General features: G+C 55.1%; 1 protein-coding gene across 1 annotated transcript; it reads left to right on the forward strand.

Annotated features, from left to right (window-relative positions):
- Positions 1-3003: 3003 nt before the first annotated feature.
- Positions 3004-18497, forward strand: COL9A2 (collagen type IX alpha 2 chain). The gene is made up of 32 exons (XM_043877671.1): positions 3004-3191; positions 4461-4535; positions 5734-5769; positions 5854-5916; positions 6956-7009; positions 7134-7169; positions 7262-7285; positions 7615-7668; positions 7984-8037; positions 8158-8205; positions 8433-8489; positions 8572-8625; positions 8938-8991; positions 9383-9436; positions 9539-9592; positions 9713-9766; positions 11328-11381; positions 11777-11830; positions 12062-12115; positions 13072-13116; positions 13506-13559; positions 14150-14203; positions 14468-14521; positions 14607-14678; positions 14921-14956; positions 15137-15181; positions 15271-15303; positions 15515-15661; positions 15920-15974; positions 16289-16477; positions 17204-17281; positions 17724-18497. The coding sequence occupies exons 1-32, from the start codon at positions 3120-3122 to the stop codon at positions 17921-17923; spliced, it is 2067 nt and encodes a 688-aa protein (XP_043733606.1). The 5' UTR covers positions 3004-3119; the 3' UTR covers positions 17924-18497.
- Positions 18498-22170: the final 3673 nt, after the last annotated feature.

Consider the following 22170-nt stretch of genomic DNA (forward strand, 5'->3'; position numbering starts at 1 on the left):
TTTATGTATGTGCATTCCTCGTGTCTCTGCTTCTTCCTGTTGGTCTTGGAGGGTCTCCTGAGGAGGCTGCGGCTCTCTCTTGAGACATAAAAGCTGGTGGCGAGCATACCCAGGAATACTCACCCAAAGGCTAAGATCTTGCTTGGGCCCCCATGCTCTTGAAATGTGTCAGTGACACTCTGTCAAGAGGTGGGAGTCCCTGTTCTCTCCCCTTGAAACTGGGCAAATCTTTGTAATTGCCTGGACCAAAAAAATGCAGTGAAGCTGACGCTGTGTGACTTCCAAAACTAGCTCCTGGGTGGCAATTCTGCTACAGTCTGGTATCGTCCCACTATCTCTGAGCTGCTATGTAAGAAGTTCAGATACACACATGTAAATCCATGGCTGATTCATGTCAATGTATGGCAAAAACCACCACAATATTGTAAAGTAATTAGCCTCCAACTAATAAAAATAAATGGGGAAAAAAGAAAAAGAAGTTCAGATACACTGAAGCTGCCACGTGGGAGACACCCTGTGGCAAGCCCACCAAAGGATCAAGGAGACAGCCACCCAAGAAATTCCACTTATTCCAGCCCCAGCTATTGAAGGATTCCCAGTACAGATACCAGACACGTGAGTGAAAAAGCCTTCTAGTGACCCCAGCTCCAGCCACCATCTGACTGCAACCTCAAGTCAGACCTCAAGTCAAAAACCAACCAACAGAGCCATTCCTGAATTTCCACGCTAAGCAGTGGTTGTTTTAAGCCACTCAGTTTTTAGATGGTTTGTTATGCTGCAATAGACAATGAATACACTCATGTGTGCTGTTCAAAGATGAAGCTCCATCATTTCCACACACAGGAAAAAAATAGTACTTACTTTTGTGTGTTCAGCCCACAAAGAGAGGAAGAAATGAACAACATGAAACCAATAACTTTGGACATCTTGTCACTTAGACATCCTTTACATATAACTCCATGCACCCAGGCAGTGCCCATCAGCTCTCTCTCTCCTCCTCTCATCTTTCTTCCTACAAACTCCAAATTCCCCATCACTCTGTTAGGCAGAACAATTCAGTTCTCTCAAACCCTTTCTCCCAAACTCAGGAACACTTTTCAAAATCCACGGCCCTTTGCCAACATGCCCAATGGAGTTGAACTTTCCCGGGTTCCAGACAGTATTCTCCTTCACTATTTTAGCTGACCTGCTTGTGATCATCTTCCTCACACAACAGGACTGATACAGAGAGTCCTGAATAAATCATAATGAAAGCAAAAATGTAGCAAGCACCTACTATGTGCTGCTTGTTAGGTTAAATACTTCACATGCATCATCTCATTCAATCTTCACAAAACCCCATAAGATAGGAACTACTATTGTCCCCTTTTACAGAAGAGCAATCTGAGACTTACCAAGTGGCTCAATGGTAAAGAATCTGCCTGCCAATGCAGGAGACACAAGTTTGATCCCTGGGTCAGAAAGATCCCCTGGAGAAGGAAATGGCAACCCACTCCAGTATTCTTGCCTAGAGAATCCTATGAACTGAGGAGCCTGGCAGGCTACAGTCTATGGAGCTGCGAAAGAGTCAGACACAACTTAGTGACTAAATAACAGCAGCAGCAAAGACTTCATACAGTTTTAGGGCCCGTGGTCATACTTAGTGACAGAGTCAGATACCAAAGCATTAAACCAACATTGCTTACGTGAATGAAAGAGAAGGCAGGAGGCTGGAGAGAGGCTATACTTGACAAGTAGGTTTTGGAAACTCTGGTAAATAAGGTGTGGGTTGTTTCTGTGAACATGGAGGATATCACCTGGAGGTAGAGGCATGGTCAGTCCTACAGACCCTGGTGTTTAAGGGAGCTGCAGAGAAAGAAAAGCAATAGAAGAAGAAGGGCTTGGGATTTGCCTGGTGATCCAGTGGCTAAGACTCAGCGCTCCCAATTCAGGGGACCTTGGTTCAATACCTGGTCAGGGAGCTAGATTCCACACAATTCAACTAAAGATTCCACACACTCCAGCAAAGATCAAAGATCCGGAGTACTACAACCAAGACCCAGAGCAGCCAAAAAAAAAATTTTTTTTTCTTTAAGAAAGATGAGTAAGCCGAAGGAGGAGGAGGAGGGTTGAATGGTGGACACCTGGGCAGTGAAGACTTCAAGGATAGAATGGCCAAGGCAGACCCAGGTGCCAACAGCTTCATGACTGGAGGACTAAAGAGCCTCACTGGTCTCCCAGCTGGGGTGGAAGCAAAGAGATGAGAGGGAGATGAGGAAGTTTAGAAATGGGGTGCAGACAGGTTGGCTAGTATTAGCAGTGAAGCCAGGGGGAGAGGGTGAAGGAGTATTCATAGCATGGCTGATCCAGGAAGGGCCTTAGTTGTTGTTCAGTCGCTCAGTCTTGTCCAGCTCTTTGCTGACCCCATGGACTACAGCACACCAGGCTTCCCTGTCCTTCACTATCTCCTAGAATTTGCCCAGACTCACGGCCATTAAGTGGATGATGCCATCCAAACATCTCATCCTCTACGGTATGTTTTAATAGGGACGAGGCCTGATTGATCGTACCTGGAGAGAAACGAGGTGGATGGAGAGCTGGGCAAAGCCTGCTACAAGGTCGGCAGAACCTGCGGTGTCCTCGGCCTGGGCCCTGGAGTAGGGCACCCAGGCCCGGGCTCTCAGGCTGAAGTGGCTGAGGACAGGCGCAAGTGATGGAAGGCAGACTGCGGGTCGGGAAAACGGGCTCCCGGACCCGGAAAACTGGGTCCCGGAGATCAGGCTGGACAGGCAACGCGGACGGCCCTCTTCCTCTTCATAGAGGAACGGAGCTGTGGTCCCGGTCCCGCATCCTGGCCACTCTTCGGATCACCCGGCCGAGGCCTCCGGGGCCCAGGGAGAGGATGGAGGGTGGGCGCTGGAGGCTGGACAGAGCGGGGCGGAGCTGGGCCGGGAACGCCAGCCTCCTTCCCCGGGTCCTCTCAGGTGACAGACCCCGCGGGCCCCCCGCCCCGCCCCGCCGCATATTCAGGAGGCCCGGCCCGCGGGGTCCGAGAGCAGCCGGAGCCGTCGCGCCGGGAGCTTCAGCCGTCGGTGCGTGCGTGGTGCCCGCCTCAGTCCACCTCGAGCCCGACACCCGCCATGGCCCCCGCGGCCGCCCCCCGCAACCTCCTGGTTCTCCTGCAGGTGCTGGGGCTCGCCCTGGCGCAGATCGTAAGTCCTGCGGCCACTCCCGAGCAGGGCTCCGGAGTGCGGGGTCTGGGCCTGGGGTTCCGGATCCTGGGGTCTGGGGGAGTGTTCGGCCTGACCCCCACCCTCTATTGACACCCCCTAGCCTGAGGGGCAGCCGCTCACGTCCCTTCAGTAGGGGCACAAGTGGGGGTAAGAGGTTGGATCTCGGCACCGTGCTTAAAGAGGCGGACGAGCCGGAGAGCCGGAGGGACCCTGTCCGGAGATGCTCGGCCTTGCCCGGGCCCGGCGGCGTGGGGCAGGAGCTGGCGCCGGGTCCTGGCAGCCTGGAGAGCCCAGGTGGCGGGGGAGACAATGGTGCCCATTCACGGGGCTCCGGATCCTCCGCCCCCGCCGCCTCCCAGGGGGCGCCGGCTCCAGCCAGACGCCGCTCCTGCTCGGCTGACGCTCTCCGTCGGGCTCGCGCGCCTGCGTCTCACTTCCGAGGGCCGGCTGGAGGCAGGGGGCTTCACGGGATGCGGGCGCGGACGGGCAGGGCCGGGGCGCCGTCTGGGGCCTTGGGCGGTTCGCAGCTCGCCCGTGGGGCGCCAACCTGGCACTTCTCGGTCTGGAGGTGGGGGTGGGAGCGCGGGCACCTGGCAAACGCCGGACCCCTGCCTGGGTCTAGGATGGATCACATAAGAGCGCCATGCAACCGAGGACGGAGGAGGGGTGCTGGGAGAAGGGTGCTCTGAGTAGGAGAAGAGAACAGGCTTGCCCTCCCTAGACACCTCGCCCCCTAACGGCCCCATCTCTCTGCGCCTCCCCAACTTTCCCGTCGGGCTTTATCCGCACCAGGGGGAGAAGTAGGGGGTACCTATCCATCTTCAATATCTGTCGTCCATCTAAAAATAATCCAAGCAACCAGTCATTGAGGATCAAGCATCTCTAGGTACCATCTTCCTTAGCCATCCGTTATTTGAGTCATCATCATCTCCTATTCTCCACCCACGACCGCGCAGCGGCAGCGCGGTACAGTGGAAGGAGCTGGGCAAACCTAGGACGGAATTGCAGCTCCACAGTTTACCTCCTGTGATCATGGACCCCTGAATCTTACGGAGCCTGTTTCCTCACCTGCAAACTGGGGCTCCTTAGTTTCGGCTCACAGTTCTGAGCCAATCAATAAGATAATATATGTAAAGGTCCACAGTGTGTTCTCAGTGAAGGGGAGTTCACGGCTCCTCAGGGGGGAGGTGCGCCTCTGGATGCCCAGTTCCCTGCAATGTCTGAGGGCTGCCCTCTTTGTGTTTTCAGAGAGGTCCGCCAGGAGAGCCGGGGCCTCCGGGTCCCCCAGGGCCACCGGGAGTGCCTGGATCCGACGGAATCGACGTGAGCTCTCTAACCCGGGATCGGGGTTGTGGGGGGTGGGGCGCGGGGGGCGAGAGGCTGCGGACAAAGGGGAACTTTGTGAGCTCTGGGAGTGGAGGCAGGGGGTGGCGGCGGTGAGGTCGGTGCCTGGAGCTGCAGTGCCCCCTGTTGCCAGTAGGCAGCGCCGGCCCGCCCCACAAGGAGCCCGTTTGTTCTACAAAAACCTCAAACCAGCTTGGAGCGGCAGCGCCCGTTATAGCTGCCGGTTGACAAGGAGCTGCTGTTCGGTCTACCTGCCACAGCTCACAGCGATTCCTCACCCCCCGCCCCCTCCTCCCTTTTTTGGGGTGGGAGACGCCTTAACTCCTCCGGGCACGTCTGGATGCTTCTTCAGGGTAGCTTGGGAGGCTTGGCCAGACCGCTGTCCGGCCGGGGCCAGACTCCAGTCTCTTCCGTTTACATTTTTCTTCCCGATTTAGAAGCAGCTGGGCTGGTTCCGTGCTCTCCCCACCGTGGTGAGAGTTAAATACCTCATTCTGGATGCTCCCCCATATTTACGGGTCAGCCCCATATTTACCCATCTCCACAGCTTTCTATTCAGTTTGGTGCCCCCACCCTCCAAACAGGGGCGCTGGGACCCTGCCAGGTTCTCTGGCCGCCTTGGGCCCTGAAATGCCTGGAGGCCTCTCTGGGGCAGAATGTGATTCCACAGGCCACGTCTGTTCTACACCGGGGATCCTTTGTCACAGGGGAAGGAGGTCCTTCCTGCCTTGGGGACACATTGAAGCTGCCCCCTTGGTCCCTGCCCCTGCCCAATCTCATTCTCCTGACCCCAATCCACCACTGCCCCCTTCGCTTACCTCCTCTTCGTGTTTTCCTAAAAGCCCCAGAGTTTCTTCCCACACTTGCTTAAATCCAAGAGGCACCGCTCTCCAAGGCAACCCATTCACAGATCTCATGACTGGCACCATCCAATGCTGGCATATCTAGAACTCACTTGTATGTTGATATCACCCTCTCCAGCCTGCATGGGGTTGGTCTCAATCCACCTATGGTTTTCTTGAAGGAAAGGGAGCTATTTTCCTAAAAAACACGAGGTTTGAGAGGACCCAGGACAGAAGAGGAGAGGAGCAAGTGGGCAGGTCAACCGGGGCTTGTGTGTGCCCATCTGGAGTAGCACAAGCCATGGTAAGCTTTCTCAACAACTTATATCTTGCAGGGTGACAAAGGGCCCCCTGGGAAAGCTGGCCCTCCGGTAAGTGCTTTTTCCCCGTTGACCTTTGATGCTTCTAGGTCTCTCCTACCTGTGGCTAATATTTGCTCCACCTCTGTTTTCAAGGGACCTAAGGGAGAGCCTGGCAAAGCGGGGACAGATGGACCAGACGGGAAGCCCGGGATTGATGTGAGTACCTACTGAGCGTCAGGTAGAGTAGGCTAGGGCTCCAGCCCCTGACTTCCGAAACCTAGTTTAGGCATCTTCCCTGATCTGCTGTGCAGAGCAGGATGGAGACTGTACAGCTGTGAGCTCCCCTTACTTTCATGTGACTTGTGACCTCACACCCACGCCAAGAACACTGAATCAAGGGCAGATGGGGGTCCAGAGGGCTCAGCAGCAGTCAGAATTTAGCCGCACATTTCTGGCCTCCAAGTATGACACTTAATTCCCTGGGCCGAGTTGTCCTTTTGCATCCTCTCCTTTCCTCCCCTTTTCCCTTCCCCACCCCACCCCCTTACAGCCCCAAGCACTACTCAGGAGAAGAACATCGTTTGGCTGAGAGCATGCAGTTCCAGGGGTTCATGGGCTCAAGGTCACAGGCTCCTGGACACAGGCTCCAAGGTCACTGGCTCCTGGACAGGGTCACTGGGAAGTCATCTGGTTGGGGAGACACTTGAGTCAATCACTAAAAGATGGGAGGAAAAAGTGGCCCCCCATGAATGGCCTGCTGGCTCAAGAAGTGCCCATTAGGGCTGTGAGTAGCCACAGGGTCACTCCAACTCATCCACACCCTGCAAAGATTACAAAGCATATTGCCTTACACATCGATTTTCATAACCACCCAGAGAAGCAAGCACTGATTATTAGTCCATATTGCAGATGAGAAAACCAAGGCTCAGAAAAAGTTGTCAAGGGCAGACATTAAGAAAATGGCTAATCCAGACCCATATCTATCTAGGTTTTCTAGACTTCTAGACTGGAGATGTGAGGTCTGGGCTGACAAATCATTGGGCCTTGGTTTCTCATCTTTCAAAAGAGGATAATCATCAAGGGCTAGTGTGGGAACTGGAAGAAAGGAAAGTGAGGTGTTGATGCCCATAGGCCCTCCCAGAGTGTGGTGAAAAGCAGCCTGGGCACAACGAGGAGAGACCTCTGGACCCACCCTGCCCCATGGGTCAGGGAGCAGGTTTGCCCCTCACAGATGTATCTTCTCTTTCTTCCCCAGGGTCTAACTGGAGCCAAGGGTGAGCCCGGTCCCTCAGGGATCCCTGGAGTCAAGGTAAGTGGCCTGCTAGAGGGTCAGCATGGGCAATCTAGGCACCAGAGTCTGGGAGGGGCTGTGGCAGAGAGGAGCAGAAATGTAGGAGACCCCGGCCTCTGAGCCTCTCCCATTGCTTTTGCAGGGCCAGCCTGGGCTCCCAGGGCCCCCCGGCCTGCCAGTGAGTATAACCTGTAATGGCTTTAAGGGACCCTTTGTAGGTAGGGGGACTTGTAAAAGGAGCCATGAACTTAATCTTTCCTTCTGTTTCAGGGCCCTGGCTTTGCTGGACCTCCTGTAAGTCCTCAGGGATGGGGCAGGGTCCCTGGGACTCTCAGAGGAGGAGGGTAGAGAAGGGCTTCCAGGGGACTGGCCAGTGTGGGGAGGGGCCAGCATACTGTGATGGTGTCAGAAGTGGGCAGACTTGTCAGAGAATCCTGGGCCTATCCACTGGCTCTGAGATTCTCTGGTCCTTAAAGCCCTAATTTGTCCTAATTTGTCAGCTTCTCTGGGGCTGGTTGCAAGGTGAAAGTGGGGAAAGGGGCTCTGGGCCCCTGTTCCTATCTTTGTGGCAGGGCTGGGCTAACCCTCTGAGGCATCCTAGCCACTGATGTCTCTGCTCCTAGGGACCACCTGGACCTGTCGGCCTCCCGGGTGAGATTGGACTCACAGGCCCCAAGGTGAGCCCCAGACACCCCTCTGCTCACTCTGTCTCCTGCCCTCTGCCTTCAAGCGCAAGCTGAGCACCTCTCCAGGAGTTCCTGGGCCTGCTTCTGGCCACCAGGAATCTCCTCCAGGTCTGGGCAGAAACCCCTCCTGCTGAGCACACACCAACCGCAGGGCGTCCTCTGTAGATCAGGCTTTGATCTCCCCAGATCTCAGGAGGGGACCTGGAGGGCAGGATGGACAGGGCAGTAGCAGGAACAGGAGCAGGGGGCAAGGGTGACCTAGCCAAGGATGGACAAGGGTATGATTTGGGCCTCTCTTGCTTCCAGGGGGATCCTGGACCAGAAGGACCATCAGGGCCCCCAGGACCCCCTGGGAAACCGGTAAGTGTCCTCAGTCTTCCCACATGGCAGGGTGTGGCTGGGGAAGGATAAGGGTCTTCGGCACAAGCCTGGGGTGGGGACGGTTCGAGTCAGGTGCCATCTCCATACATCTTTTCTCAGGGTCGCCCTGGAACCATTCAGGGCCTGGAAGGCAGCGCGGATTTCCTGGTGAGAGGCGGGGCCTGGGGCGGGGCTAGTCCGGGGAAGGGGCGGGTCATCTTGAGAGGGGCGGGCAAGGAGACAGGTTCCTTCGGAAGGTAGGGTCCCTGGGAGAAAGGAGCGTCTGCAGCGGAGAGGGGCAGCCAGGTACGGGCGGAGAAGCGGTCTTAGGAAGCACTGCCCTGTTGGCCTGGGGCAGGCCAGTGACACAGAACCCTGCGGAATTTCTCTTCCAGTGTCCAACCAACTGTCCAGCGGGCGTGAAAGGGCCCCCAGGGCTGCAGGGCGTGAAGGTGAGCTTCTGGCCCAAGTCTTGGGGGGTGGAGCAGGGGAGCGGGGGACAGGACGTACGCTAAGCTCTCTCCTCCCCCGCAGGGGCATCCAGGCAGACGCGGGCTTCTGGGAGATTCCGGCCGCCAGGGGAAGCCGGTGAGTGCGAGGGCGGAGGGCCCTACTGGAGCCACCCCGCATCCTTCTCCCTTCCCTTCCCCTCCCCTGTGGGGCTCCGGGAATGAAGCCTTGAGCTGGGAGGCAGGAGGCCTAGGCTCTAAGTCAGTGTGTCCCTGGGCAAGCTCCTTCCCTTGCTGTGCCCTCATTTCCCTATCTGTCATCCCTGGGACGCTATGCTTTCCAGGACGCCTTCCTGTCTGCTCTTGCTGAGAAGAGGATGTTGTCTTTGGTTGTTTGAATATTTGTCTCTCGATCTGCCTGCCTATCTGATCTCTCTTTCCTGGCCCTTAGGGTCCCAAGGGAGATGTGGGTGTCTCTGGAGAGCAAGGCATCCCTGGACCACCGGTAAGGAACACTTTCCCCGCCCCCCCCCCCCCCCCACCTCCGTCCGCCTAGGAGACCTCAGTGGAGTTATTTCCTTGCTCTGGCCTCTAACTGGTGGAAGAGATACCTGTGTCCAGCTGGTGAGGCTCTGGATGAGGCTGGCTGTGAGACACTGGGGGACTGGAACCAAGGCTGCTGCCAGCCAAAAGGCTCAGCTGAGGGCCTTGTTCTGCCACTGTTCCTTTGAGTGACCCTGGTGAGTCCCTGGCATCTCTGAGCCTCACTGACCATCTGTGACAGGGACTCTGTGCCTGCCTCAGGAAGACATCAAGAAGGCTGGGCTGGGGTTCAGGGAAGGTGTCATGACGTGGGCCTTCTAGTTGCCATCACTGTCATTCTTCTGTCTTGACAGGGTCCCCAGGGCATCAGGGGCTATCCAGGCATGGCGGGACCCAAAGGAGAGACGGTGAGTGGGTCTGGGGGGTGTCCTGCAAGAAAGAGCTGCCGGGACCAGCCCTCTGGCCCTGGGGTCCAACCAGGACTGACCCACAATCTCTCCTCTCCCTAGGGCCCTCAGGGGTACAAAGGCATGGTGGGCTCCATCGGCGCTGCTGGGTCACCTGTGAGTCTGCTCCTATTCCCTGCCCCCACCTTCCTCCCCTGGACGCAGCTTCTGGAGCTGCAAAAGGTGTGACTTCCCCGAGCCCATGTAACTTGGATTTCTGTCTGTCCTTCTTGCCAGGGTGAGGAAGGTCCACGGGGACCACCGGGCCGAGCTGGAGAGAAGGGTGATGTGGTGAGTCCTCAGTCATCCCTATTGCAGTCAGGGCCCTGGGGGGAGAACTGGGTAGACTCAGCTCCACCCAAGGCTCAGGTGTGTATATTGAGGTGCACACGTGTGTCTGAGTGTGTGCACATGTAGACGCCCGTGCCCATGTGTTATTCTGTGTGTCTCTGCATGTGGGTGGCTGATATGAGGGCAGAACATCTGTTCCCGTAGCCCAGCTAGCTCCAGCAGCTCCTTCCTCCAGGCCCCGCCTACTGCTGGTCAAATTCAGGCTTAGGGAGAAGCTGTAGGATCCAGTCCCACGGTCACCAGGCCAGACAATGAAATTCCAGCAAATCAGTCATGGGGCTAATGGGATTTGGCTCAGATCCCAGTTCTCTTAACTCTCTCCTTTTTGAAATTAATAAGAGAAAAAAAATAAAATAAATAAAATTAATAAGAGTATTTCTTTTGAGCAATTTTGAGTTTACAGAAAAATTGAGCAGAAAGTAAAGTTAGGGGTTTTGTTGTTATTGTTAGTTTTTTTTTAATTATGCAAGTTTTTCAGTTCAGTTCAGTTCAGTTCAGTCGCTCAGTCGTGTCTTACTCTTTGCAACCCCATGAATCGCAGCACGCCAGGCCTCCCTGTCCATTACCAAGTCCCTGAGTTTACTCAAACTCAGGCCCATCGAGTCGGTGATGCCATCCAGCCATCTCATCCTCTGTTGTCCCCTTCTCCTCCTGCCCCCAATCCCTCCCAGCAACAGGGTCTTTTCCAATGAGTCATCTCTTCGCATGAGGTGGCCAAAGTATTGGAGTTTCAGCTTTAGCATCAGTCCTTCCAATGAACACGTAAAGGGCTCACTATATTATTCTCCCTACTTTTGAATATGTTTAAAAACTTTTGAATATGTTTAAAAATGCAAGTTTTTAAACATATTCAAAAGTAGGGAGAATAATATAGTGAGCCCTTATGTCCCTCTCTCCCCAAATTAATCTTTTGCCACACTCACTTCATCCATCTCCTTCTCCCCTTCTTTCCTTCATTGCTTTGCTCTGATATTTTCAAGCAAATTCTTAACATTATGTCATGTTACCCATTTCACTTCTCAATGTATCTCTTAAAAATAAGGTTCCTCACATAGCCACAATATCACTATCACACCAGCAAAATTATCCAGTTACTCCTGAACGTAATCTAATCATCAGCTTGTGCTCAATTTTTCCTAATGATTTCAACAATGTCTTTTCAGGGTTCTTGTTCAAATCAAGACCCACACCAAGTCCACACATTGTCTTTGCTTGCTGGGTTTCTTCACATCAGTGTTGCTCAGGGCCTTGGTGGGTCACACTGGCTCCTCCCCTGTCCTGCCGCTGCTCCTGCCCATCTTGCTTGGTGCCCAACTCTACTCCCTCCCACAGGGTCCAGGGCAAAGTCACACAACTGGAACCCTCTCCACCAGCCCCTGCCCAGCATGGCCTGTGCCACGGGGACCCTGGGACTCGGAGGTCACTGTTCTCAGCAGTTCTCTGAATAGCCAGACCGGGGTTCAGCCTGCTGAGGGTGGTGTGCTCTCTGTCTACTTTGCAGGGGAGCCAAGGAGTTCGAGGACCCCAGGGAATAACAGGCCCAAAAGGAGTAACCGTAAGTGGGCAGAGGGCAGGGTCCAGGGGGGTCTCCAAGCCCCCAGAGGAGCAGGAGCCTGGGGTTCCAGACTGCACTCTGTTGCCAGTGGGCTGGCTCTGTCACCTCGGGAAGTGCCCTCTTTCTGTGCCTCAGTTTTTTTCACCTGTAAATAGAGTGGTGATGTAGGAGGGGTCTTGGGACACTCATCACCCACACAAGGGAAGGACTGTCATCCATCCCATGAAATCCCTTCCTACTTCCATTCCCCTCCCCCAGTTAGCTGCTGGGGCTTCCCAAGATGACCAGGCCCACTTCCCACCTGCATACTGCCCCCCACAGAGGGACATGGGTGGGGGCCCTGACCCCAGGCATCTCCCCATTGTGAATCTCCCTTCAATTTTCCTGCTGAGCAGGGACCCCCAGGCATTGACGGCAAGGACGGGACCCCAGGCATGCCTGGAGTGAAGGTAGGAGTGGGGACGGCCCCCGGGATGGGGGTGAGGGTTAGGGGTCCTCCCAGCTGAGGCTCTGGGTCCCATTGCACTGAGCCTGGAGGCCTTGGAGCCTGGGATCCTCAGGTGTGTCACCAACACGTTCCTGCTTGCTTCGGGGCCTCCGTTTCCCTGCCTGCACTCGGGTGGGGCCCATGGACCCCCGGCTGGAGCTCTCATTTGTGCCTCTGCTTCTGTCTCTCGCAGGGCAGTGCAGGACAGGCGGGGCGGCCGGGAAACCCAGGCCACCAGGGCCTAGCGGTGAGTACAGGGTGGAGCCGTGGGGGCCGCCACAGGGCACGTCGCTTCTCCTCCACCGAGAGGCCAGGCACTCTGCGGCCCACTTCCCCAAAGTGGTGTGAGTGGCTGATGAGGTGGAAGTCATACCCAGGACTCGTCCTCTGGACCTTGTCCCTGCTCAGCTCAGGCCTTCTCACCAACTCTGGCCTGGCTTAGGCCTCATCATTTGGACAGCTGCCCCAGCCTTCTCTTAGATTTTACCAACCCTCCATGTTTGCTAAGTGGAATCTGACCATTTCCCTGCTAAATACCTTCCATGGTGCTCCACCCTCCCTGTTCCCCAACCCCCCACCCCCACACCACTGCCTCCAGGAAAATGTCCTTCTGTCCAGTCATTCGGCAGAGTCACTGAGGTACAGAAAGTGGCAGGGGAACAGTATGACCAGGATAGCTACATTCCTCATCCTCACAGCTCATCTCAGCATCCAAGGACCACCGTAATCTGACCCGTCGGCCACTGCCCCTCTTCACCCTCTCCCTTCTCAACAGAGCCTCAGCCTTTCTACCGCCGCACCTTCAGGCCTTTACTGGTCCCCCTTACTGGGATGCCCTTCCCATATCTGAGTCTTCTCACAGTCCAGGCCCACCTCCATCCCCCACCTTCTGGGAACCCCCATCCTTCCCTGCCAGGGATACTTAAGTTGAGGACTGCTAACATATCCAGGTGCAGACTGTGTTCCTGTGTGTACTCGCGTGTGCTCCGCTTCTCCCCGTGGACCACAGGCCTTGGAAAGCAGGTCCTTCTGTCTCTGTGTCCTGTCTCACCAGGGATTCAGGGCTGGGCACAGTCAAGTTCATGGCTGGGCCTTTTGCTCTTCAGCTCCCAGAAGGCGAGGGAGGAATCTGGGAGGCAAAGTAGCAGATGCTCGGGGCTCCCCACTGCCAGGGGAGAAACTGACATCAGCTTCCTTCTACAGGGAGTGCCTGGTATGCCTGGGACAAAAGGAGGCCCTGGAGACAAGGTAAGGTGACCCCAGGTTGGGGGCAGAGAGTTGGCTTCATCTGAGCAAGGGAGCCTGAGGGCAGGGACCAGGGGCATGGCTTAAAGACTGCAAGGTCCAGGCCTTCTCAGGCTCAGAGACTGGGTCACTGGGCCAATGACCCAGTGAACACAGGTTCATTGGGCCTAACCACCTCCCTCCGGTCGCCTCCCTTCCACCTCTCATCCTGGCTAAGAGAACAGGATGGCATGGCTGCAAATCAGTGGAGTCCAGAGAACCTGACTAAGAACCCACTCTGCTTCTCAACTCATTTGCTTCCAGAGTCTGTTTAGCGTTCACCTGGCTTCTCCAAGGCCAAGCAAGGGCCTAACTAGGCTACACAGACTGACCTTAGAACTCTTTTCCTGCAGGGTGAGCCGGGCAGGCAGGGCTTCCCTGGAGTCTCTGGTCCCCCCGGGAAGGAGGTAAGTTCCCCCTCCTCTGACTCAAGGGCTCTTCTTGCTTTCCTTCCTCCCCATCCCTCTCTCCAGGCCTGAGGACTCTGCTTTCAGCATACGGGGCAGAGTGAGACTGTGGGGTGGAGCCCTAGCCGCAGAGTGCCCTTGGGGCCACTCAGGGCTCTGCTGCTGACCCAGGAAAGCTCTCATCTCTCCCTGCCCCCATTTCCCTTTGTACAGTGCAGAGAGGATGGGGCTGCTTCTGTCCTGGGGTATGACCTCTCCAGATGACTGGGGCTGACAATCCAGCAGACAGAATCATTCACTCATTGCATAAACATTCACCAAATATCTGCAACCCACTAGACACTGAGATAGACAGTCTCCTATTTACATAGAGCTTACAGATTCATGAGAGAGACATTGAATTAAATAAAGACCCCAAATGTATTGGGTCTTATGAAAGAAAAGGACAGGGACCCAAAGAAAGAAGGTGAAGGAAGTCTTCCCTGATGAAGCAAATTAGCTGAGCCCCAGGGGTGGGTAGAGGTTGGTCAGGTGTGGAAAGGAGGGACCCTCCAGGCTACTGCTCACCTCCGGATTTCTCTGTCCTCCAGGGAGAGCCAGGGCCTCGAGGAGAAATCGGTCCCCAGGGCATCATGGGGCAGAAGGTAAGTGCCTGGCACAGTGGTCCCTCCCTGGGGGTCTCTGCAGCAGCTGGCACTGCTGGACCCAGAATCTGGGTCCTCTCAAGGCTCCATTGTGAGGCCTCCCCAGCCAGGGCCTCAGTTTGCTGGTCTGTGAAGTGGAGCCAAGGACCTCCATGGTGGTGACAGCAGGAACAGAGGGCACTCTGACCATGCAGGGTCTGGGATCTGGCAGGGAGATGCTGCCCTGGCTGGTGGCTGGGGTGTGACCTTCACTTTCCATTTCAGGGTGACCATGGTGAGAGGGGGCCAGTGGGGCAGCCAGGCCCTCAAGGCCGGCAGGTAAGTACAGGGCAGCTGAGATGGGCTCTGGGAGTATGTCTGGGCACCTTGTCTGACTTATTCCTCTGGTTTCTTTTCTCCTCAGGGCCCCAAAGGGGAACAGGGTCCCCCTGGAATTCCAGGGCCCCAAGGCTTGCCAGGCATCAAGGGAGACAAGGTACTAACTGGGACTGAAAAATACCAGGGAAAGAGGGCTTCAGATTTGAGGGAGGGGTCAGTGGAGCTCCAGTGCCTCAAATCCACCTGGAAAAATGACCCCCTGCGGGTCCCCAGGAGCCCTGGGGGGCGAGGTGGAGCCTGGGAGGGCGCTGTGGCTGGGAGTCCGGGTTGGGGGAACCTGTGGGCCCAGCCTGCCCTGGATCGGAGCTCACCAGGCTCTGGACTCCCCAATTTCAACAGGGCTCCCCAGGGAAGACCGGGCCCCGCGGTGGAGTGGTGAGTGCCAGCAACCTGCCTTCCCGGCACCACCCCCTGTACCTGCACCCCCCACCCCACGTCATCAGGGCATCTCTCTCATCGCATCGGGGTGGGGGGGCGCGGGTGTCACAGGCCAGTGCAGCCTCTGTTCCCATGCCATGCGGGGCCACCGCGATCTGACTGTGTCTCAATCTGCAGGGCGACCCGGGGGTGGCTGGCCTCCCAGGAGAAAAAGGCGAGAAGGTGAGCGGGCTGCGCGGGGTGGAGGAGGGGAGCAGCGGGCGGGCCCGGGTACCCCACCGCCTCGGGACAGCACCTTCTTGTGCCTACAGGGAGAGTCGGGCGAACCAGGACCCAAGGGACAGGTGAGTCCTGCAGCTGTGACGCCACCTTCCCCCGCTCCTGCCGCCCCCCCGCCCCCACTTGTTGCCTCGGCGCCGCTGGGGACTAGGACCGCGACTCCCCCGGCTTCCCTGCACCCCACCCCATCCTTCCCCTACTCCTGCATAACCCCCCAACCCCCACCCCTGCGCTTGCGTCCCCTGATTCCCACTGGGAACCCAACCCGCCCCGCAGCAAGGAGTCCGCGGAGAACCTGGCTACCCTGGCCCCAGCGGAGATGCGGGCGCCCCGGGGGTGCAGGGCTATCCGGGGCCCCCTGGCCCTCGAGGACTGGTTGGAGACCGAGGCTTGCCCGGACAGCCCGGGAGGCAGGGCGTGGCGGTGAGTTGGCCTCCAGGGGAGGAGGAGTCGTCTCTTTGGATTGGTTGCTGCTTATCCTCTCAAAGGCTGGGAGTTCCTTCCCTGAGGCTGGTACCAAGCCCCGAGATCAGAGGGGATGGGTGTGGGTGCCGGAGGGGTTTCAGTCAGATGCTGAAAATACCTCGGGTGAGAAAATGGGAAAAGGAAGGGGTCATAGCACCGGAGCAGTCAGACCTGGCAGCCAGGGGCTTCTTCCTGAAAGACCTCCTCTGCTTTCAGGGCCGAGATGCCAGTGACCAGCACATCGAGGACGTGGTTCTGAAGATGCTGCAAGGTGAGGGGGCACCAACTCCTCCTCCTCACCTCCAGGGCATCGCCACCCTTCAGAAGACTCTCCATGTGGCCTTGTGGGAGAGTCACAAGTCGTGGGTGGCCATTCCAGCTCTGCCTCCAAGGGGCTGGGGGTCTTACCTATGTCCTCACCCACTCAGGACCTTTGATGTCTGCAGAACAGCCTGAGGAAGGGGGAGTTGACCCCCTGTTGTTCTGTGTGCACACCTAGTGGCCAGAGGCCAGGATGCTCTGCCTTCCCGGTTTTACTGAGCCACACCCATCTTACAGACTTCTCTGTCTCCTCCCTCCCTCCAGAGCAACTGGCAGAAATGGCTGTGAGTGCCAAGCGGGAGGCCCTGGGTGCGACTGGGATGATGGGTCCCCCAGGACCCCCTGGGCCTCCTGGGTACCCAGGCAAACAGGGACCCCATGGGCACCCTGGCCCTCGGGGCATTCCTGGCATCGTGGGAGCCGTGGGTCAGATTGGCAACACCGGGCCCAAGGGTAAGTGCTGTTCTGTGCTGGTCGGGAGGTGGGACCACTGTGCTCAGTTACACCAGCTGATGGCTCAGCCTCCTGTTTTTATCTTTCATCATTCCCCTTCCTAGGATGAGGCTCTCCCATATAACTCCTGGGCTTGCTTTTTCAGTAGCAAATTGATAGAAACAAATGTACTAATTTATAGCCTGGGTTTTTTTTGGGGGGATGGGGGGAATGTTGTTTCTGTTTTAAATTGACTTAGTGGTACTCCATAAACATCCCTCCATGTCTCTAGAAGTGGGGAGGCAGATGAATAAAACAGTAAAGAAGGCAAGCTCGAGTCAGAGCAGGTGTTGAGTCCAGACTGTGCCACTTTCTCATTGTGGCTCTTGGACAAGTTACCCATTAATATTCCTGGGTCTTAGATTTATCATCTGTGAAATGGAGTTATTTATAGTAATCTCATAATTGCCAGGAGGATTACATTTAGAGGTAATTTACATGGAGTTGGTAAATGCCGACTATTGACATTACCAGACACTTTCCTGTAATGAACTTTATCAGCTTTATAGTCTTCCATCCTTTGGACTTGCCTTTACTTAATCAGTTCTGCAGTCATTTCCAACTGTCTCCTATTATAAACTAGCACAAAATAGAAATAATTGTGTGTGAAATAGAAATTAAATATCAAGCCAGGAAGAAAAAAAATTTCCTATTCTTAAAAACTAAGGCTCGGTTCTTTCTCTGCAGGAAAACGTGGAGAGAAGGGCGATCAGGGAGAAGTTGGCCGCGGGCACCCCGGGATGCCTGGGCCCCCCGGGATCCCAGGTAAGACCTTGGCCCTGCCCAGTAGCAGTCCTGTCCCTCAGTCCTGGGATTAATGACCTGAGACAACTCGGTCTCTTCCATGGAGGCCTCCCTCGTGCTCTCACAACATGAGGCCAGCTCAGTCCCACGCATCCAATTTTTGCATCCCTTTGGAGCAGCCAGGAGCCTCTGGGTCAGGTCTGGCTGGGAATTGGACGGCTGGGATTCCGAGGGTTTCCTGGGTTCCACAAAAATCTGCTTCATGGAGGGAAGGGAAGGGGCATTTATTCCCCCGACTCACTGGGAGTAATGGACCATGAGACATGACTCTCTTAGAACCTGTGTCTGGGGCAGAGTCCCTTCTTTCTCTGGTGTCCTTGACTTCAGTTTCCCTGAGAGACTGAGGAATTCAAAGGCCGAGATAGAAGGAGGCCTTGATGTCTTGACCTCTTTCCTTGCATAGGACTGCCTGGCCGGCCTGGTCAGGCAATCAACGGCAAAGACGGAGATCGAGGGGCTCCAGGGGCCCCAGGAGAGGCAGGTCGACCTGGCCTGCCAGGCCCCATGGGGCTGCCAGGCTTCTGTGAGCCTGCGGCCTGCCTTGGAGCCTCAGCCTACGCCTCTGCACGCCTCACGGAGCCTGGATCCATCAAGGGGCCATGAGCCAAGACAGAGCCCAGTGGGCATCCTGGGGGGGAAAGGACTCGGGCCCCTCTGGGTGGACATGCACCCCATGCCTCAGTCCAGGAAACTAGCTTTTCCAGGACCTTCCATCTGGGATCCAGGAGTCCTGAGGAAAAGGAAATTCTAAAACATGGGGGAAGGGAAGGGAAGGGAGGGCATCAGATGAAAAGGTGACGCCAAGAGGGCACGTGGCACTGGAGAGTCCATGGTCCAGAGAGGATGAGGTGGCCTTTGTTCCTGGAGCACCACTCAGATGTCATCAAAACAAACGTGTCCTTAATCTGCATCATCCTCCACTGGCCATCTTGTCCTTGGGGCAAGTGGACTGAGGCCTTTGCTAGTTCCTGATCCCATTTTCACCCCCAGGCTTACTGGGTGACTGCCCAGAGGGGGCCATCCTTAAGCCAGTCCTCTACTTCCTACCTGCCTTCCTCCCATCTGAGTATTTAAACACCCATCTCCCTTCCCTTCCTGGCATCACCCTTTCCCATCAAACCCTAGATCCACCCAGGCCTTTCTGTAAATAAAAACCCTCAACTTGGGTACAAGCCAAGATGTGAGTGCTGAGCTTAATTTCTCATGGGTTAGGGGTGGGCCCCCACGACCTGAGCAGGATGGTCAGGGGTTCTAGAAGGGGGAGGGTGGAAGGTGGGGTACTTTCCCCTGGGCACATCCTGAACTGTGAGAGTGGCCTGGCCTATTTTAGGAACGCCTGTGCGATAAACCTGCAGGTAGAGTCAGGATGGTGACCTGCTGTCAAGGTGTGGGCAGATCCCTTCCCAGCCTTTGTACAGCTGGGCAAGGACCCAGCTCGCCTCATTTATCCTGTAGAGAGTACCCAGTGTCTCGCCAGAGCCCGGCCCACAGGAGGTACTCTGTGAGTTTTGGCACTCAGCGTGTGCTGGCCTTGGGGCAGGAGCTGGCAGCCAAAGATGGGAGGACCTGGCTCTTGCCTTCCAGGGGTTACCAGGTCCGTGAGACAAACAGACCTGAACCTGGATGATGAGAACAGAAGTGACATTCAGTCACGCCACTTTCACTGAGGGGACATCCAGGGGAGACTGGCTCGGATGTGTCCGTCTGGGGGCTCCCAGCCTCATTAGCTGTGTAGGCCAGCAAGGCTGCTCCAAGCAGCAGGAGCAGGAAAGGGTGTGGCTGGTGCCTCTGGCCCATGTGACGGTGGGAGCTGTTGAAATTCAGTGAGTGACCAACCCCTTGGCTCCATTATTGATCTGGGCATTTATTCCCCAAATGAAGAGTTCTGCTGGCTCCCTCCAGGAGACATAAGAACTCCAGCCTGAGGTCCCAGCATCTGATGAAGTCTGGGCCCTCCTACACCTCACCCTAAACTTGGCTGTATGTCCCCATTTGTACTGAAGCAGCTTTCTCTTCCCCTGGCCAGCAGAGGCCGGGACTCCCCTAAACAGCCTTCCCTGCCTGCATGCACACACACACCATGGGTGACTTCTCAGCTCCATTACCCCTCCAGGGACAGAGGGCTACTCCTAGGTAGCCCTAGGGCCCACAGAGGTGGCTTTACCCCCAGTGCTTTTGCAAATCCTGAATCACAGCATCCCAGGCCCCATGGAAGGCCCTGGTGCTGCCGTAGGCTGCTGGGGGAATGCTTGGAATGCAGAGAGAATCAAGCGTTCAGTGCAGGGGAAGCGGATGAGGGCTGCAGGAGGCAGTGAAGACTGGCCCCGAGCTGGCTCCCAGGTCTATCATACCTGATGGGGAAGTGTTCTCCTTTCCAAAGCCATGGCTCTTTACTTGTCCTGGTGCCTGAGACTTTGGACTTAAACAGCCAGTCTACTTAGTCCTTGAGGTTTCCTGGCCTCCTTTCTTGTCCCTCTCTGTGACTTTCTCTGAGTAGGTCCACTGGAGGATTTGAATTACATGATTCACAGGTCTTAAGCAGGGTTACACTTCATTCCTTATGACTCAGAGGCATTTGAAGGAGCCAAAAGGAGGCTGACTCCCAGGGACTAGTGGCAGGGAACCTTTCTGATACTTCCTGGAGGGTGGTTCACTCAGGAAAAACCCACATCCTTACTGTGATCTACAAGCCTCTCTGATCTCATGTCCGTGCTTGGACCCTGGTCCGTTTCCTTCCAGCCACTCGAGCCCCTGTGCTGCTCCTCAAACATGCTGTACCACATGCTTGCTATTTACACTCTGAACCTGGAAAGCTCTTTTCCAAAATATAGTCCACGATCTCAGGTCAGGTCTTTACTCAAAAGTGACCTTCTCATCCCTACCCCAGTGTTGATACTCATCTTGGATTTTACTATTTTTCCTTAGCACTTACCCCTATTCAACATACAACATATAACATATACAGGCAGAAACTCTCGTCTCATTGGCCACTCCATTCCCCACCACATAGAACAGTGCCTGGTAGGGAGCTTATGTAAAACATAAGTGACTATATAGTTGATAAGACTATATAATGGAAATTTGCTGAGAGTAGAATTCAAATGTTTCACCAAAGATACATATATGCATACATACTCTATACATATGAAAAAAATCATGTGTAAAGAGAAAAATAAGAGTTTCAAAGACTAAAACAGTGCCTGGCACATATCACTTACTCAGTAAAATAGTGATTAAGTGAAGCATAATTATGTTCAGGATGCTCAGAGAGGACTCCACCAATCATCAAGCCAGGAAGGGATTTGGTCTCAGCTTGTGTGTGGCTGAGGCATTTCTTAAGATGGTCCAGAGCAGCAGTCACCAACCTTTTTGGCACCAGGGACTGGTTTCTTGGAAGACAATTTTTCCACAGACTGGGGGGATTATGGGGGGTGGTTTTGAGATGATTCTCATAAGGAGCGAGCAATCTAGATCCTTCACATGTGCAGTTCACAGAAGGGTTCATGCTCCTGTGAGACTATAATACCACTGCTGATCTGACAGGAGGCGGAGCTCAGGGGGTAATGTGAGTGATGAGCTTGCATTTAGTCTCTCAGTCGTGTCTGATTCTTTGTGACCCCATGGACTGTAGCCCGCCAGGCTCCTCTGTCCATGGGGATTCTCCAGGCAAGAATACTGGAGTGGGTTGCCATGCCCTCCTCCAGGGGATCTTCCCAACCCAGGGATTGATCTCAGGTCTCCTGCAGTGTAGGCGGATTCTTTACCAACTGAGACACCAGGGAAGCCCGACTGATGAGCAGCAGCTGCAAATACAAATGAAGCTTTGCTTGCTGGCTCACCGCTCACTGCCTGCTGTACTTCTGTGGGTGGAGGACCCCTGGCCTAGAGCATCCAGGTTATTCCCTCCACCACCAAGAGTGGGTCTCAGTATGATGGCATTGGGTGGGCTCAGAAGCTAACAAAGACTTCTGTCGGGTAAGCACTGGCAAGAGCAGTAGAGCAGCAGTAGAAAGGCTACCCTGTTTCTGGTAGGGGCAGAATTAGTTCAGTTTGTTCAGTTCAGTTCAGTCGCTCAGTCATGTCCGACTCTTTGTGACTTCATGAACTGCAGCACACCAGGCCTCCCTGTCCATCACCAACTCCCAGAGTCTACCTAAACCCATGTCCATTGAGTTGGTGATGCCGTCCAACCATCTCATCCTCTGTCATCCCCTTCTCCTCCTGCCCTCAATCTTTCCCAGCATCAGGGTCTATTCCAATGAGTCAGCTCTTCCCATCAGGTGGCCAAAATATTGGAGTTTCAGCTTCAACATCAGTCCTTCCAATGAACACCCAGGACTGATCTCCTTTAGGATGGACTGGTTGGATCTCCTTGCAGTCCAAGGGACCCTCAAGAGTCTTCTCCAACACCACAGTTCAAAAGCATCAATTCTTTGGCGCTCAGCTTTCTTTATAGTCCAACTCTCATATCCATACATGACTACTGGAAAAACCATATCCTTGACTAGATGGACTTTTGTTAGCAAAGTAATGTCTCTGCTTTTTAATATGCTGTCTAGGTTGGTCATAACTTTCCTTCCAAGGAGCAAGTGTCTTTTAATTTCATGGCTGCAGTCACCATCTGCAGTGATTTTGGAGCCACCACTCTCATGCTGTTCATGAGGTTACAATCAACTATAGTGGATGAAGAGAAATGTGTCCTGTGCCCCTTTGAATACCTTTCTGCTAAGCACCTCAAACTCAACTCATCCAAAACTGGTCTCCCCCTGCCCCTAACCAGCTCCTCAGGGTCCCTTATCTTAGTATCTAGTTCTACCATCCACCTAGTACCCAGGACTGTGAAACCTGCA

Source organism: Cervus elaphus, chromosome 20, assembly GCF_910594005.1.
Source record: "Cervus elaphus chromosome 20, mCerEla1.1, whole genome shotgun sequence".
Taxonomy (NCBI): domain Eukaryota; kingdom Metazoa; phylum Chordata; class Mammalia; order Artiodactyla; family Cervidae; genus Cervus; species Cervus elaphus.

What these genes read in the sequence shown, in the direction of transcription:
- COL9A2 (XM_043877671.1), top strand. Translation starts at nt 3,120, where the DNA reads ATGGCCCCCGCGGCCGCCCCCCGCAACCTCCTGGTTCTCCTGCAGGTG. An exon ending in CTGGCTTTGCTGGACCTCCT is followed by an intron (nt 7,286 to 7,614) that starts GTAAGTCCTCAG and finishes CTCTGCTCCTAG; the next exon opens with GGACCACCTGGACCTGTCGG. An exon ending in CCGGCCGCCAGGGGAAGCCG is followed by an intron (nt 8,626 to 8,937) that starts GTGAGTGCGAGG and finishes CCTGGCCCTTAG; the next exon opens with GGTCCCAAGGGAGATGTGGG.